Source organism: Anolis sagrei, chromosome 3 (assembly GCF_037176765.1).
Source record: "Anolis sagrei isolate rAnoSag1 chromosome 3, rAnoSag1.mat, whole genome shotgun sequence".
Classification (NCBI taxonomy): Eukaryota; Metazoa; Chordata; class Lepidosauria; order Squamata; family Dactyloidae; genus Anolis; species Anolis sagrei.
The window spans coordinates 173,404,952-173,422,070 of record NC_090023.1 but is presented as its reverse complement, the minus strand read 5'-3'; the positions used below and the strand labels follow the sequence as shown (position 1 = coordinate 173,422,070).

Here is a 17,119-nt window from a genome sequence, read left to right as displayed (position 1 = left end):
GGGATTTAGGAAATATTATAGAGCAATGTTTCTCAACCTGGGGGTCGGGACCACTGAGGGGGTCGTGAGGGGATGTCAGAGGGGTCACCAAAGACCATCAGACAACACAGTATTTTCTGTTGGTCATGAGGGTTCTGTATGGGAAGTTTGGCCCAAATCTATTGCTGATGGGATTCAGAATTCCCTTTGATTGTAGATGAACTATAAATCCCAGCAACTACAACTTCCAAATATCAAGGTCTATTTCCCCCAAACTCCACCATTTGGGCATATTCAGTATCTATGCCAAGTTTGGTCCAGATCCATCATTGTTTGAGTCCACAGTGCTGTCTGGGTGTAGGTGAACTACAGCTCCAAAACTCAAGGTTGATGCCCACCAAACCCTTCCAATATTTTCTGTTGGTGGGAGTTGGAGTCGTGGGAGTTCTGTGTGCCAAGTTTGATTCAATTCCATTGTTGGTGGAGTTCAGAATACTCTTTGATTGTAGGTGAACTATAAATCCCAGCAACTACAGCTCCCAAATGTCATAGTCTATTTTCCCCAAACTCCACCAGTTGGGCATATTGAGTATTCATGCCAAGTTTGGTCCAGATCCATCATTTTTTGAAGCTACAGTGCTCTCTGGATGTAGGTGAACTACAACTCCAAAACTCAAGGTCAAATGCCCACCAAGGCCTTCCAGTATTATCTGTTGGTCATGGGAGTTCTTTGTGCCAAGTTTGGTTCAATTCCAGTGTTGGTGGAGTTCAGAATGCTCTTTGATTGTAGGTGAACTATAAATCCCAGAAAGTACAACTCCCAAATGACAAAATCAATTCCTCCAACCCCCCCCCCCCCCTCCCCCCCAGTATTCAAATTTGGACTTATCAGGTATTTGTGCCAAATTTGGTCCAGTTAATGAAAATATATCCTGCATATCTGATATTTACATTACAATTCAAAGCAGTAGCAAAATTACAGTTATGTAGTAGCAAAGAAAATAATGTTATGGTTGGGGGCTTTCTGATACTTCTGAATCAACTTCCAAGCCATTGAAATCAATGGCCCGGGTTGCTTCGAAACTACAGGGGACTTCCAACTCGCAAGTACACTTCGGAACTCAGTTCGGAAGTGTGAAACTTCCAACTTTAGTCCCAACATCTGCAACTTCTGAATGAACTCGCCCATCAAATATCCCAGAAACGAAAGAGCAAAACTACAGCAATCCATACTACAGTAATGTTAGTATTTTCCAGAAGGGGGCACTGCAGGGCCAGATTAATGAAAAACTGAGGGAGCTATTCACGTATTCTGTTGTTGCCCCACTCTTCATTTTCTACAATTCTGCAAAAAAAGTTGCAGTCCAGCTGGTGGCATTTGCTGCTGAATTCAGCTACATTGAATTTCAGTGTCTGACTGTCTGCATGATGGTTATAAACATATATAGTCGATCCTTCATATTTGCAGATTTGATTATTGAAGGATTTGATTAAAACCTTTTCTCTTACAATCTCAAAGTTCTCCAGAGTAACTTTATAGGCAGCCTCTGGCGGACATTGACCTTAGGAGTCACAATGTAGATTCCTAGAGATATTATCTAGCTTTTCCAATCATAGAATCAAAGAGTTGGAAGAGACCTCATGGGCCATCCAGTCCAACCCCCTGCCAAGAAGCAGGAATATTGCATTCAAATCACCCCTGACAGATGGCCATCCAGCCTCTGTTTAAAAGCTTCCAAAGAAGGAGCCTCCACCACACTCCGGGGCAGAGAGTTCCACTGCTGAACGGCTCTCACAGTCAGGAAGTTCTTCCTCATGTTCAGATGGAATCTCCTCTCTTGTAGTTTGAAGCCATTGTTCCACGTCCTAGTCTCCAAGGAAACAGAAAACAAGCTTGCTCCCTCCTCCCTGTGGCTTCCTCTCACATATTTATACATGGCTATCATATCTCCTCTCAGCTTTCTTTTCTTCAGGCTAAACATGCCCAGCTCCTTAAGCCGCTCCTCATAGGGCTTGTTCTCCAGACCCTTGAACATTTTAGTCACCCTCCTCTGGACACATTCCAGCTTGTCAATATCTCTCTTCAATTGTGGTGCCCAGAATTGGACACAATATTCCAGGTGTGGTCTAACCAAAGCAGAATAGAGGGGTAGCATTACTTCCCTAGATCTAGACACTATGCTCCTATTGATGCAGGCCAAAATCCCATTAGCTTTTTTTTGCCACCACATCACATTGTTGGCTCATGTTTAACTTGTCCACAAGGACTCCAAGATCTTTTTCACATGTACTGCTCTCAAGCCAGGTGTCCCCCATTCTGTATGTTTGCATTTCATTTTTTCTGCCTAAGTGGAGTATCTTACATTTGTCCCTGTTGAACTTCATTTTGTTAGTTTTGGCCCATCTCTCTAATCAATTCTATGGTCTGGTGGAAATTGACCAAAAAATCATGCTGTGTATATTTTCCTCCTTAGTAGACGCAGGATAAATTGTTCAAACATTTTTAAAAGATTGAAAACTGCATGTGGCATGCGCAAAATAAGAGACATCCTAAACAAATTTGGTGTATTTGCATAATGTCTTCAAGTGTCAGAATCCCACAATAGTTTCTCTTTGGGCAGTATTTTTTTGTCTCCCTCCTCTTTTCTCTATGAAGCCAATCATGTATCTATTAGCAAATGGACACCTAAAGAGTTATAAGCAATAATTCCAACTTTCAGTGTGCAGACTGTCACATGGAATGATCTTCTTGTTTTTCTCCTTCAGGAGGTTGTCACTCTGGATGAAGAGACTTTGAACACTCCCTGCTACTGCCAACTGGAACCCAAGTGCTGCCATGTTCTTCTCGAGCAGCTTGGGACGTATGTCCTGGTGGGAGAGTCCTACTCCAGATCAGCCATCAAGAGACTCCAGCTTGCCATCTTTGCTCCCACCCTGTGCACCTCACTGGAATACAGTCTTAAAGTATACTGCCTGGAGGATACGCCAGATGCCCTCAAGGTAATATTGCACATTTTGGTACCACCAAGTCTCTTTGGTCTCTCCTTTCATACCTTTCTTTACCTCTATTTCATAAAAACTATTTACCAAATAGACAAACTTTAAAAATTGGAACTTTTCCTATTCTGAGAAGTCTCTTTGGAGGATAGTTTAAAAGTCAATATGACTCTTTAGGTCAGTATGTCCCAACCTCTATGTCATGATCCACAAAACTCATTCAAATGGGTCACTAGTTTATATGTAAAGTTAAAATAATTACAGCTTTTGAGGTCTAACTTGTATGGTCGCCAACTGGCTGAGAAAGGCGGTATACAAATACAGTAAATAAAAAATAAATAAATGGTGAATGTTTGCTAACCATTTTTGTTCATTCTTTCAATTTCACATAAAGAAAATTGAATAACTGCATTAAGTACAATAAATATCTAATCACATTCTCATTAATAGGCGCATTTCATAATATTGTTTTTAAGAGGAAAATTAAGAGTGGAGTCTAGTAGTGTGAACACAGGAGTTGTATTTAGATAGATACAACACTGAGGAGAATTCAGCATGCCTAATGTGTCTGCTAGCAAACAGGAAGTTTACCCAGACTTACATAACACTGCATGGCATGCTTACAAAGCCAGACAGCCTCCGCAATCGAGCAATGGAAAAGGCCATGACAGTAATATAAAAGAGCCAATTACAATAAATGACAAATTTGGATTTGAGGCACACCATACAAAAAAGGTTGAGAGCTCCTGCTTTAGAATATACTTCATTGCTCCAGCTTTAATTGTCGAAGGCATTTTTTTATAGCACTGAACATTGACTTATATATCCTGAAACCTTGAGGAAAACAGTATCTGCTCCACTCAGTTGTTGTGCAGTATAGCTACAAGGCACCATCTTGGGGATTTACTTATTATGTTCTTTCTTCACTTCACTTCATTTTATTTCTTGGAGCCCCCGGTTAAAGCCCTGTGCCAGCAGGACTGAAGACTGACAGGTCACAGGTTCGAATCCGGGGAGAGGCGGATGAGCTCCCTCTATCAGCTCCAGCTCCTCATGCGGGGACATGAGAGAAGCTTCCCACAAGGATGATAAAAACATCAAATCATCCAGGCATCCCCTGGGCAACGTCCTTGCAGATGGCCAATTCTCTCACACCAGGAGTCACTCCTGACACAACAAAAAAAAACTTTTCTTAATTAGGCACTCTCCACCAAGGTGCTCTGAGCGACTTACAATTTAAAATAGAATTTACACAATATAAAAACATTTAACATAAAAACATACAACAGTGACTATTTGGCAAATTAGATCTGATCACTTTACTTAAACGCACAACGAAACAGCTAAGTCTTGAGCGCCTTTACAAAAGGTTGCAACTCCGGCATTGCTCTAATATATGGAGGCAATGAGTTCCACAGAATTGGAGCATAGATCGAAAAAGTTCTACGCCTTGTAGCTTCCAGGTGTACCTCCCTAGGGCCTGGTATGTATAGGTGATTTTCTTGGGTGGATCGAGGTAACCACTGATGGGGAAAAGGAATGAGGCGGTCCCTAAGATATAAAGGTCCTTGGCCATTTTGAGCTCTAAACGTCAGGATCAGTATCTTGTAAGAAATCCGATGTTCTATTGGTAGCCAATCCAGTTGTTGTAGAATTGGTGTAATATGGAATCTTATAGATGATCCCGCTAGCAGCCTGGCCGCCGCATTTTGGACCATCTGAATCTTCTGAGTTGTTGACTTCAGAAGGCCAGCGTATAACGCATTGCAATAGTCCAACCTAGTGGTGACTGTTGCGTGGATTACCGTTGCCAATGCTTCTACCGAAAGGTAGGATGCCATTTTCCTTGCCTGGCGAAGATGAAAAAAGGCCTGCTTACTTATAGCAGTGATCTGGGCCTCCATCATCAGCGATGAGTCCAACACAACCCCAAGGCTATTCTAGGAATTTCTAGGTCATTATGGACAATTTTTGCCAGAAGTTGACTATAAAGTTGCACTGTTAGACCTAGAAAATACTAGAGGAAATGTCTCTGGGCATTGTAGGTCTTTCTGTGTGATTCTATCATTAACATCTGATGAAGATTGTTCCGAAGAAGATTAAAAACCTGGATGTTCGGTTAATTCGGTGCAATGAATGTGATGATTAAAGGATTGGTAATATGGACGACGAAACTGGATCACGATTTTAGTCAGGAGATGCATTGGATTGTTATTGATGTACCAATATTGTGTATTATGTTTTTATGGTTTTAAATTGTATACTGTTGACTATTGTATTTGGTATTTTGTTGTAAACCGCGTTGAGTCGCCAGCTAGGCTGAGAAACAGCGGTATACAAGTACAGTAAATAAATAAATAAATAAATAAGATTGATCATAGAGTCACATAGAAGGGACTATAGATTCCCAGAGAAGTGTTTACTCAAGTCAAAAAATCATGACTTTTTTATTTGCAGTTTTCCCACGTTCACAGGGGTTCTGTGCCCTTAATCCCAGTGAATGTGATGGAATAACTGTATTTTGTTTTGGTCAAAATTGATCTTTAGTTGTTTTTCTGGCCCCCCTAAGGGCCCTTCTACACATGGTAAAAACCCAGAAGTAACTGGGTTAAAAAAAGTGGGGGTTGACTAAACGACCTTTAGCCAAAGTGCAGGTGGAATCAGGTTAACAGCTGAAAAGCACGTGTTAAAATAGTGTGCTTAAAACCCACTTCTGCCCAAAAAATGTGCACATTTGCGTGATTGTATATCCCTGCAGTCATGCAAAACATGTGCTTTCCTTCCCTTCTCCTTGTGTGTGCTTTTAAAAAGCCTGAAACAGCTGATCAGCTGGTCCGGCTATCAAAACATGGAGCCACAGACACACAAGTGGATCAAGCAAAGCACAAATGGAAAGCAATTAGAACTCTCTGAAACTCTTTCTTTTCAACTTTATAATATTAGACAGAGATTGAATTAACAATTGGGTGGAGAGAGAGATTCGATGGATTGCGCATATGAGGTTCAGCGCATTAAAAAAACTTTTGCCTGATGTCTCCCATCTGCCCTCCATCTTGATCCGTTTCAAAGAAAGGTTGTGAGGGTGACAGGGGAGCATTTCTCATTGAATCTGTACCTCCGCTAAGTTTCTTTCAACTGTATTGTTTTTATATTGCTTTCAATTGTGTTGTTATTTGTTTTATCTGATGTTTTAATTGGTTAAAGTGTTTTACATGTATGTTTTAATTGTAACCTTGGGCTTGTCCCTTGTAAGCCACCCCAAAGCCCCTATGGGAGATGGTTGGTGGGGTATAAAAATAAAGTTATTATTATTATTTCTCAGGAATGACAGGGCTGTGTGAGGACCTGCTGTCAAGTCCTGGTATTTTTTCTAGTTTTAAAATGCACATTTTGGCACTGTCTGGAAGCACTCTAAGCAACTCTAGATCAGATGAGAGACATGTGGTAGGAACAAACAGACATTGTTTTGGACTTGCCTTTTGAACAATAGTTTGTTATAGTGCATATAAATAACACTAGGTAACACAATTTGGAAAAAAAAATCTGTTCCTGATTTGAAAGTGTCATTTCCTGTTTTATTGTGTAGTACTGACATTGAAAGTAGTTGTTACATTGGGTTGTTGTAGGTTTTTCCGGGCTATATGGCCATGTTCTGGAGGCATATTCTCCTGACGTTTCGCCTGCATCAGGCCCGTAGCCAGGATTTCGATTCGGGGGGGGGGGGGGGGCTGAGTTTGTTTCAGGGGGGGGGGGCTGAGTCTAAGTGAAAGAGGGTCTACCCTAGCAAACCTTTTGTATCGTTACCCCAATACCCCCATGCATATGGGATATATTGAGTATGGTGATCAAATCATGATATGAATAAACATAACAGTTTAAATAATGCACCAGTAAGGCATTTTCGCGAACCACCATGAGAATTTCGGGGGGGGGCTGAAGCCCCTCAAGCCCCCCCCCCCCCCCCAGCTACATGCCTGGCCTACATCTATGGCAAGCATCCTCAGAGGTAGTGAGGTCCGTAGGAAGTATGAAAATGGGTTTATATATCTGTGGAATGACCAGGGTGGGACAAAGGACTTTTGTCTGCTGGAACTAGGTGTGAATGTTTCAACTGACCACCTTGATTAGCATTTAATGGCTTGGAAGTGCCTAGGGGGAATCTTTTCTTGAGAGTGATTTGATGTGCCTGATTGTTTACTCTCTGTTGTTTTGCTGTTGTAATTTTTGAGTTTTGTTACATTCCAGAAACTTTGTTTTTGTGGCTGCCACAAACTATGTTAAATTGGTTGAGACTCTATGAAATATTCATTGGAAAACTATAGCTAAATGTGCTGCAGGATGTCCCCCCAAAAATAGTTCAATAAACTTTTCCCATATTTTCCCATGAACCAATTAGGAATTTATTTATTTATTTATATTCTGCCCATCTCATCATCCCAAAGGGGATTCAGAACACAGCATAACATACAAACAGCAAACATCCCATGCCAGGACATAAAATAACTATAAATATACACGAACATTAAAATAATTCATGACATTCATAACCTAGAAACAAAAATCATGTTACATAATGTAATATGACCACCGCACCTCATAACAATTCTACTAGACTGCAGAAACCAGGGTATGGGAATCAATAAATAGTGCGAAAGAGAGAGGGCCAGGCATGTCAGCCTTGGGAACAGCAATATTTCTCTTCCAGCTTCAGAAAGCAAGGATGCTTGGTCCATCCCCACAACTGGCAGTTGAATATGTGAATGATCTCCGCAGCATAACCGGGTGTTTTAGATGGCTTGGATGACCTGTCATGTTGTAACTGTAATATCTTATTCACATGTAGAAGTCATAACTTGGCATTGCCTTCATGAAGTGACAAACCAGCCCTGACATTGCCTCTTGTAACCTGTGTCTCTGTCATCAGCTTATAGATTTGACTGCCTCTCTGTTTTCTACATTGGGTCTATGCCAGTTTATTCACCCATACCAATGAGAAGATAGGATAAAAATGCTGTGTGCTTGGAAACTGGTAGCTTGCTTCCTTTTTTCTGCCTCCCCGCTCACTAATATACTTTAGCTTTCTTCATCCTGAAGAGGTCACAACTGGCAATCAAAGAAGTGTATAATGTGACTTGGAAAGGAAGTCACTCTGGGGAGCAAAACCAACTGACACAATGTCTTGAACAATGATCCAGAGTTTGGTTTCAGTAATGAGGTCCTTCAACCCAGTTCCTCAGAATCATGCCTTGTCATTTCCCTTGGAGTTCCCTGGTTTGGGGGGGGGGGGGGATTAGAATCTACCAAGACTCTATTCTGCATCCTATGCTGAAGCTATACTATGTATTTTTAATGGAATTAGTATATAGAATCATAGAATCATAGAGTTGGAAGAGACCTCATGGGCCATCCAGTCCAACCCCCTGCCAAGAAGCAGGAAAATGGCATTCAAAGCACCCCTGACAGATAGCAATCCAGTCTCTGTTTAAAAGCTTCCAAAGAAGGAGCCTCCCCCACACTCTGGGGCAGAGAGTTCCACTGCTGAACGGCTCTCACAGTCAGGAAGTTCTTCCTAATGTTCAGATGGAATCTCCTTTCTTGTAGTTTGAAGCCATTGTTCCGCTATCATGTCCCCTCTCAGCCTTCTCTACTTCAGGCTAAACATGCCCAGTTCTTTAAGCCACTCCTCATAGGGCTTGTTCTCCAAACCCTTGATTATTTTAGTCACCCTCCTCTGGACACATTCCAGCTTCTCAATATCTCTCTTCAATTGTGATGCCCAGAATTGGACACAATATTCCAGGTGTGGTCTAACCAAGGCAGAAAAGAGGGGTAAGAACAGCGATATATAAGCAAAGTAAATAAATAAATAAATAAACATGACTTCCTTGGATCTAGACACTATACTCCTATTGATACAAGCCAAAATCCCATTGGCTTTTTTTGCCGCCACATCTCATTGTTGGCTCTTGTTTAACTTGTTGTCCACGAGGACTCCAAGATCTTTTTCACACGCACTGCTCTCGAGGCAGGCGTCCCCTATTCTGTATCTTTGCATTCCATTTTTTCTGCCTAAGTGGAGTATCTTGCATTTGTGACTGTTGAACTTCATTTTGTTAGTTTTGACCCATCTCTCTAATCTGTTAAGATCGTTTTGAATTCTGCTCCTATCTTCTGGAGTATTGGCTATCCCTCCCAATTTGGTGTCATCTGCAAACTTGATGATCATGCTTTATAAGCCTTCATCTAACTCATTTATAAAGATGTTGAACAGGACCAGGCCCAGGACGGACCAGTTCTGTTCAGCATCTTCCACAATTGATTTGACAGAAAATGCTTTCTGTTCTCTCTTTGTTCATTATTGCTAATGGGGGTATACAGTATGACCCCCCAGCACCAGTGGTTTTCCTTACCTCATCTGACAAAACCACAATTTCTAGGAATTTATGTTTGTTTGGAATGTGAGCTCTCCAAGGTGCTGAGCCATGACATCAAAGGAGCTTCATCACCTTGGACAGTATTTTCAACCACATTTCAGAGGCAGGGATGAATTAACTTGTCTCACTGACATGGGAGCCAATCTCAACCACTAGTCCCATCATTTAAGCTGGAAGGAATCCTCACATTCACAAAAGTGAGTCCTGAGTTCTTTAGACTTCTGTCAGAAGTTATCATAGTTTCTCCAAAAAAACATCTAGCAAATTCTCAACACTTAACTTGTTGATAGGTTGTATGCTTTGTATGCAAGAGATCCCAAATTCAGTCTCAAGTTAAATTATCGTCATTAGGAAAAATGGGAGTAAATTTAAGTTCAGTAATCTGCACTGCACCTTAAGCTGCAGTTCCTTTACCTGTATACATTGGAACTGATTGCCCAGCATACATGAAATTTCGCTGCTAAAAAGTTATCTGGAAGGCACTTTGAATGCGATTTTCCTGCTTCTGGGCAGGGAGTTGGACTTGTTGCGCTAATCGTATTTCAGTCAAGTCCAATACAGAAGGCACAATAACATTGCACCCAGACAAGAGGAAAAAGAACAGAAAAACTTTACTCTTATCAGCAGAGTTAAAACATAAACTTGCAATGTTACAAACCATGCAACAAACTTACATAATCTTTGTAAGCAGTACAGAATAAGGCTTCTTCATCTTCATCCAAATGAGAGAGCAGTAGAAATGGTTGAGCAAAATGCCTGAGCAAAGGCTAAACTGTATTCTAAAAACCATACAGTTATACCCCACCGGGTGTGATCCAAACTTACTAGTTGACCTACATTAGCAGCTGCACAAAATGATTAACAACATAAGGTTTTCTTTAACACAGACACACATACTTGATCCTGTTACGACTTACTATAACAGGACTGGATGGCCTATGAAGTCTCTTCCATCTCTATGATTCAATGATTTGATGGAACTGTTTGTTTAAAACTGTCCTCAAGTGCTCATGGAACCGAACTATGAAATATAAACCCCTATGTTAGGCCAGGCAGTAAGAAGACTATTCACCTGTCCTGGAATAACGTGAGGATTCTGACTTTTCTCCTCATTTGATTTTCATCTGAATCTTATTTTGTCCTTACCTGGTACATTAATAGCTTGTAGCTCCAGTAACTGTTTTGGCCTTGTTGCTCGAGGTCTTCCTCATTGTTTCTTATCTGCAAATTTGCAGTCAAAATCAAAATGTGAGTGATTTAAAGTTCAGGTACAAATTGCCTAGCCCCTCTTGATATGAAAATATCTATTGTCAAATTATTTCCAGAGCCTATCAATAATATTAGCACCGGTATGCATGACTAATGAAAGTGACCTATCATTCTTAATGAAGTATAAATCTCCATCTGCCTCTATATTATATGCATGATTAGTTCCAGTGATCAGCATCAAGGCAGTGTATATGTTCCTACGGTGTTATACATTTTAACCTTGCTGTCACAATCAGTGTCACCATTTTTCTAAACTGAAATAACTAGATGAGGACTCCAGAAATTATCCTTTCAAGTTTTGATTTAAGATATGACTTGCGAGGGAAAAGGGAGGAAATGGCATTGCTGCCTTTTACATTGTAATCATAATTGATGGGGAATGGGAGAAGAAGAAAAAGGAAAAGATACATCACAAAAAGAAGACAAAATAGAAAATCAGTTTTGATACAATCTGCATGTGCCCATTTATATGTATCCATTTGGCATGTACAATCCATGGTTCTAAATGGTTCTAAAGTACTTACAAAACTAAAGTTCTGGTGGTGAAAACTAGGGGGCGCTGGTGCTTTGCTTCTACAGTGTTGCTGAAGTTCTGGTGGTGAAAATTTCAGAACTCTTAACACAACTTTCAAACTTTCATTAATACCGACAAGACAGAGGTCCTCCTGGTCGATCGTAAACCAGACTGGGGTATAGGGTGGCAACCTGTGCTGGACGGGGTTGCACTCCCCCTGAAGTCACAGGTCCGCAGTTTGGGTGTCCTCCTGGATTTTTCACTTACGTTTGAGGCTCAGGCGTCGGTGGTGGCCGGGAGGGCCTTTGCACAATTAAGACTCGTGCGCCAACTGTGACTGTACCTCGGGAAGGCGGATCTGGCCAAGGTGGTCCACGCCTTAGTCACCTCTAGACTGGACTACTGCAATGCACTCTATGTGGGGCTGCCCTTGAAAACGGCTCGGAAATTTCAGATGGTCCAACGGGCGGCAGCCAGGTTGTTAACTGGGGCTCCTTACAGGGAGCGGTCAACCCTCCTGGCTGCCATTCATTTTCCAGACCCAATTCAAGGTGCAGACTCTTACCTACAAAGCCCTGAATGGTTTGGGACCCGCTTACCTGCGTGACCGCATCTCTGTATACGATCATCTGGAGAGGCCCTGCTCTCGATCCCACCAGCATCGCAGGTGCGATTGGTGGGGACAAGAGAGAGGGCCTTTTCGGTGGTGGCCCCTCGACTCTGGAACTCACTCCCTAAGGACATCAGGCAGGCCCCAACTCTGGCAGTCTTCAGGAGGAGCTTAAAGATGTGGTTGTTCCAGTGTGCCTTCCCAGAATAATGATCCCATAGCACTTTGTCCTTCGAAGCACTTTACATTTTAGGTCTGCTTGTATGTTTTCCACAAACGCCACTACCACCTTTTCGCCCATGCTCCAGCATTATTTTCAATTTTAATTTTACATTTGGCCTTCCCACAGTTTTAATTGTGTGTTGTCTTATATTTAATGTTGCATATCTTATTGTCCATGTTTTTATTTTAATTGCTTGTATTGTTGTTATTATTGCGTGTATTGTTGTATTTGGGCTCAGCCTCATGTAAGCCGCCCTTGGGGAGATGGTTAGGGGTACAAATAAAGTATTATTATTATTATTATTATTATTATTATTATTACTATTATTATTATTAAATGGCAGTTCCTAATAGGTTGTGTTATAAAAATTACCAATAATGACATAACAATGAAATGTTGAGTTCTAAAATTTTCACCACCAGAACTTTAGCAACACTGTAGAAGCAAAGCACCAGCACCCCCTAGTTTTCACCACCAGAACTTTAGTTTTGTAAGTACTTTGGAACCATTTAGAACCATGCCTAGTATACATGAATCTATACATTTTGCTATAAGGAGAATGCAATGTTAGAGCCAGTGTGGCGTGGTGGTTTAAACATTGGACTACAATTCTGGAGACCAGGGTTCAATTCTCCACTCAGCCATGGATACTCACTGACTGGTCTTGGGTGAGTCACATGCTCTCAGCCCCCTCAGAAACCCCATGATAGGGTCTCCATAAGTCAGAAACAACTTGAAGGCACATAATAATAATGTCCTCCAGGACTACTTAGCCTGTTGCCCAAGTATTCTTAATGGGCATATTCAAGACTTCTTTTCTCCCTTGTCTTAAAATCTTTGTAAGGTTTTCTCTTCCTTTGTAAGGTTTTGCTGTATTGTATTTTTGGGCTTGGCCTCATGTGAGCTGCCCCAAGTCTCCTTTGGGGAGATAGTGGTCTGGTATAAATAAAGATGATGATGATGATTATTATTATTATTATTATTATTATTATTATTATTTGAAACACAACAAGATGAGTCCACAGCAGACACTCTGCTGGCTGTTGAATTGGATCACACATCGGACACTTCCCAAGTGTTTAGGACTGTGTGATGTATCGGCGAATAATGTGTGTAGATCCCAGTAAGGTGGCCTTCTGCAGCTGGCAGATGGTAATTTTGTGTTTAAGTGCAGGCCAAGGTCTTTAGGCACTGCACCCAGTGTGCCGATCAACACTGGGACCGCCTTTACTGGTTTGTGCCAGAGTCCTTGCAGTTCGATTTTTAAATTCTCATATCGTGTCAGCTTTTCCAGTTGTTTCTCTGCAATCCTGCTGTCACCTGGGATTGTGACATCAACGATCCATACTTTGTTTTTTAACACGATTGTGAGGTCAGGAGTATTATGCTCCAAAACTCTGTCTGTCTGAATCCGGAAGTCCCAGAGGAGTTTGGTGTGTTCATTCTCTGTAAGTTTTTCCGGCTTGTGATCCCACCAGTTCTTTATTGCAGGCAGATGGTATTTGTGGCACAAGTTCCAATGAATCATCTGAGCAATGGCGTTGTGCCTCTGCTTGTAGTCTGTCTGTTCGATCTTCTTGCAGCAGCTGAGGATGTGATCTATTGTTTCATCTGCTTCCTTGCAGAGTCTACATTTGGGATCTGTTGTCAACTTTTCAATTGATGGCATTGGTTCTAATGGCTTGTTCTTGGGCTGCCAGAATCAGGCCCTCCGTCTCCTCTTTCAGCGTTTCATTTGTGAGCCACAGCCATGTTTTTTCTTTGTCAATTTGGCTCTTAATTTTTGCCAGGAACTGTCCATGGAGAGCCTTCTTTTGCCAGTTTTTCTCTTCTGGTCTGGATTGTGTTTTTACAGTATTCCCTCTTTGTCTTTTGCACTTTAAGCAGTTTACTACTATTGACTTCCCTCAATGTTGGTTCTTGACTGCCTTTCACATAATCTGCCAGTGTATGTTTCTCTTCTTCTACCGTTTGTTTCACTTACAGAAGCCCTCTGCCTCCTGATTTTCTGGGCAGGTAAGGTCTGCCGACATCACTACATGGGTTTTTCTGTCCAGATCATCCAGCTCTGCTTGTGTCCAGTTCACAATCCCAGCAGTGTATCTAATGACGGGGATGGCCCAGATGTTGAGAGCCTTGATCGTATTTCCGCCATTTAATTTGCTCTTCAAAACCTTTCTGACTCTTTGGATATATTCTTTGCTGACCACATTTTTCACTTGCCCATACTTTATATTGTCCAATTGTAGCATGCCCATTTATTATTATTATTATTATTATTATTATTATTATTTCTCTCTCTCTAAACATGGATGGCTAAAACACTGTGAATACTGGGTTTTCATCTATAAAATAGGACACCACACCATCACAATATTGTAAGGGTTCAAGAATTACGGAGTTGATTGCTCACTTGAAAGACCACATTGCTTCAGAAAACTAAATTAAGATTTTCACTTTTTCCTCCAACTACTGGCAAGCAGAAGGAAAGTGAAGGGAAAAAAGAGCCCTTCACTCAGGAGGAAAAAAATATAAATGAGTTGGACGAAACAAAATATGATGAGATTTTTGATGTTTTTCTCTGGTTCAGTGGTGTGAATTATGACATCCATCAATCCCAAGTTGTTATGACACAAGTCATAAGAACAGCTGTAATGGAATGGAGGAGCAGTCGATCTAACTCAATAACTTGCTTACCAACAAGGCTGAGAACTGTGTGAAGTTCTCCAGATAACATTGAATTGCAACAACCATCAGACTTAGCATCCTAACCAATCTTTGTGGACTGGCAGTGGCAGACCAACTCTCACCTTTAGCATAGAGATACATCAGAGACATTGAAAACAAAAGGTATACTCAGGGCCCGAGTGCAGATGCTGGCAAAGTCCAGTTGTCATGGCTAGAGAAGGAGCCCCACTACTGGCAGATGGTTGCATTGTGCCAGGGAATCCAGGTCTTGAATCAGAAACAGACTGCAATAGGTAAACAAGTGTAACAAATTATTTAATTTATAGAAGTTTTTTTAAAAAAAGTTTTATTGAGTGATATATAGTGCAGACAGGTTAGTTTGAAATGTAGCCGTTTGTTTAGCTGATGCGTTGCCATAGCGACGTAGGCCTCCAGGCAGAAGTGAAAGAGGCGGAGCTAACTGCCACTGGAGGAGAGAGCACAGTTTGAAAAGGCAGTCTTTGGTCAGCAAGCCAAAGAGGAAAGTTGGTTCTGATGTATTGAGAAACCGAACCAAGGGTAGTCAAAGGGAAAAGGTGGCTCTGGGTAGTGTAAGCCGAGCCAAGTGTTTAGCCTCCAGCCTGTTTAGTTTAAAGGGTCGTCAACCTATTTGAAGTAGAAAGTAACTTGTCAGTTTACAGAAAGGAAATAACAAACCTCAAAGTGATTAAAGACATGCCACTCTCAAGGGTTAATAGTAACAATTTCATGTTTCTATAAGAACTAAGAGTTAACTGTGACACCAACAAGAAGATTTTGTGTAACCATCCAGCTTGTGTGAACCTGAGTAATCTTTAAATAAATATTTTTCTGTTCAGTTTAAATACTAGAACTTGTGTCTAATTATTAAAGAGAAGATTCTCCACAAAAGAGAAGTCTGAAGAACCTGGGGAGCTGAATACAATTGTGTGGCATTGAGCTACACATATTAAAGAGGCACAAACAGGTTTTTAAAAAGTCAAACCTCTCTTACACAATTCTCAGCCAAGCCTCTAACCAAGTTTCTCTCATAATAATCTCAAGTCTCTCTCAAACACATATAGATATAATTTAAAAGTACTCAGCCACACCACGCTTTTCATCCAATCTCCTCACAGCCCTGTTATACATTTGTTCATACATGTTTATTGGTGGCAGTGGTGGGATAATAAAACATAAAGGTCCCCCCACCTGAAGATTGCTTCCTGTATTTCCTGGGTTGTCCACTTCATATATAGTAGTGGCAGCACTATGTATTAATTACGGTGTTTGCTTCAGCAAGCTTAGGGATAATGGGACTTGTTGGGCAGTATAGCTACAGGGCACCATCTTGGGGAAAGCTGCTACGAGGGGTATTTTTAAAGTAAGGTCCGTTTTGTTGTAGACACTAGTAGTTCGCGCGCATATCGCAACGAGCGCGTGCATCGTGTACTGGCATGCCTCAGTAACAACTGTGCTCAGTTTCCGCTCTGTAGCTAGTTTGTTCAAACACTTATCATACCTCTGAACCAATTTTAAAAACTTGCTGCCACCAAAAGCCACCAAATCGTCTGTAATCAAAGAACGGTTCTGTACGGTTCTGTTCTGTGCTTTAAAAATGTTTAAGACTATCAACTCACCCGCCGCATGTGAGGTTTGCTCAGTGATACGGTTTTTGTCAGCAAGGAACCTGCCTGCTGCAGAAATTCATCAACAGATTTGTGAAGTGTACGGTGATACTGTTATGAGTGAAAGCAAAGTGCGTAAGTGGGTACGACAATTCAAAGATGGCCGTGGCAACGTCCATGGTGAGGACCGCTCAGGTCGCATTTCTTTGATTACAGACGATTTGGTGGCTTTTGGTGGCAGCAAGTTTTTAAAATTGGTTCAGAGGTATGATAAGTGTTTGAACAAACTTGGCAACTATGTCGAAAATAGAGTGAAGTATGTACTTTCTGAAAATAAATTTACTTTTTTGAAATAAACTTTCGTTGTGTACTTATGTTCCAACGGACCTTACTTAAAAAATATCCCTCGTATAATTTGGAGAAATTGTTGCATGTTCTTTGATCTCACTGTTGTTCTCATCTGCTTTTGTTCACAGGAAGTGCTTGAATTAGAAAAGACTCTTGGAGGATACCTCTTGGAAGAACCCAAGCCTCTTCTCTTCAAGGACAGTTACCACAACATGCGCCTCTCTGTCCATGATATCCCCCATTCCCTTTGGAGGAGCAAACTCCTGGCTAAGTATCAGGTGAGTCACTGTACTGCCAAGAAGTGATTAGTTTAGGAATGACCCTGTAAGATCAAGAGTAAGCCTACAATTCTTCCTCTTCTGTCTTTCAAAATATTCCCTCTCTGAGCAAAGCCAATGCATACGCACCAGGTTTTTCAGAACACTTTAAAGG

General features: G+C 41.3%; 1 protein-coding gene across 2 annotated transcripts in view; it reads left to right on the top strand.

Moving 5' to 3' along the window:
* Positions 1-17,119, top strand: part of UNC5B (unc-5 netrin receptor B) — a 367,951-nt gene that overhangs the window by 335,949 nt on the left and 14,883 nt on the right. For both annotated transcript variants that reach the window (XM_060768853.2, XM_060768851.2), the window contains 2 exons: positions 2,746-2,979; positions 16,816-16,965. In XM_060768853.2, the coding sequence (XP_060624836.2) occupies positions 2,746-2,979; positions 16,816-16,965 (384 nt within the window). The remainder of the gene's footprint in view (positions 1-2,745; positions 2,980-16,815; positions 16,966-17,119) is intronic.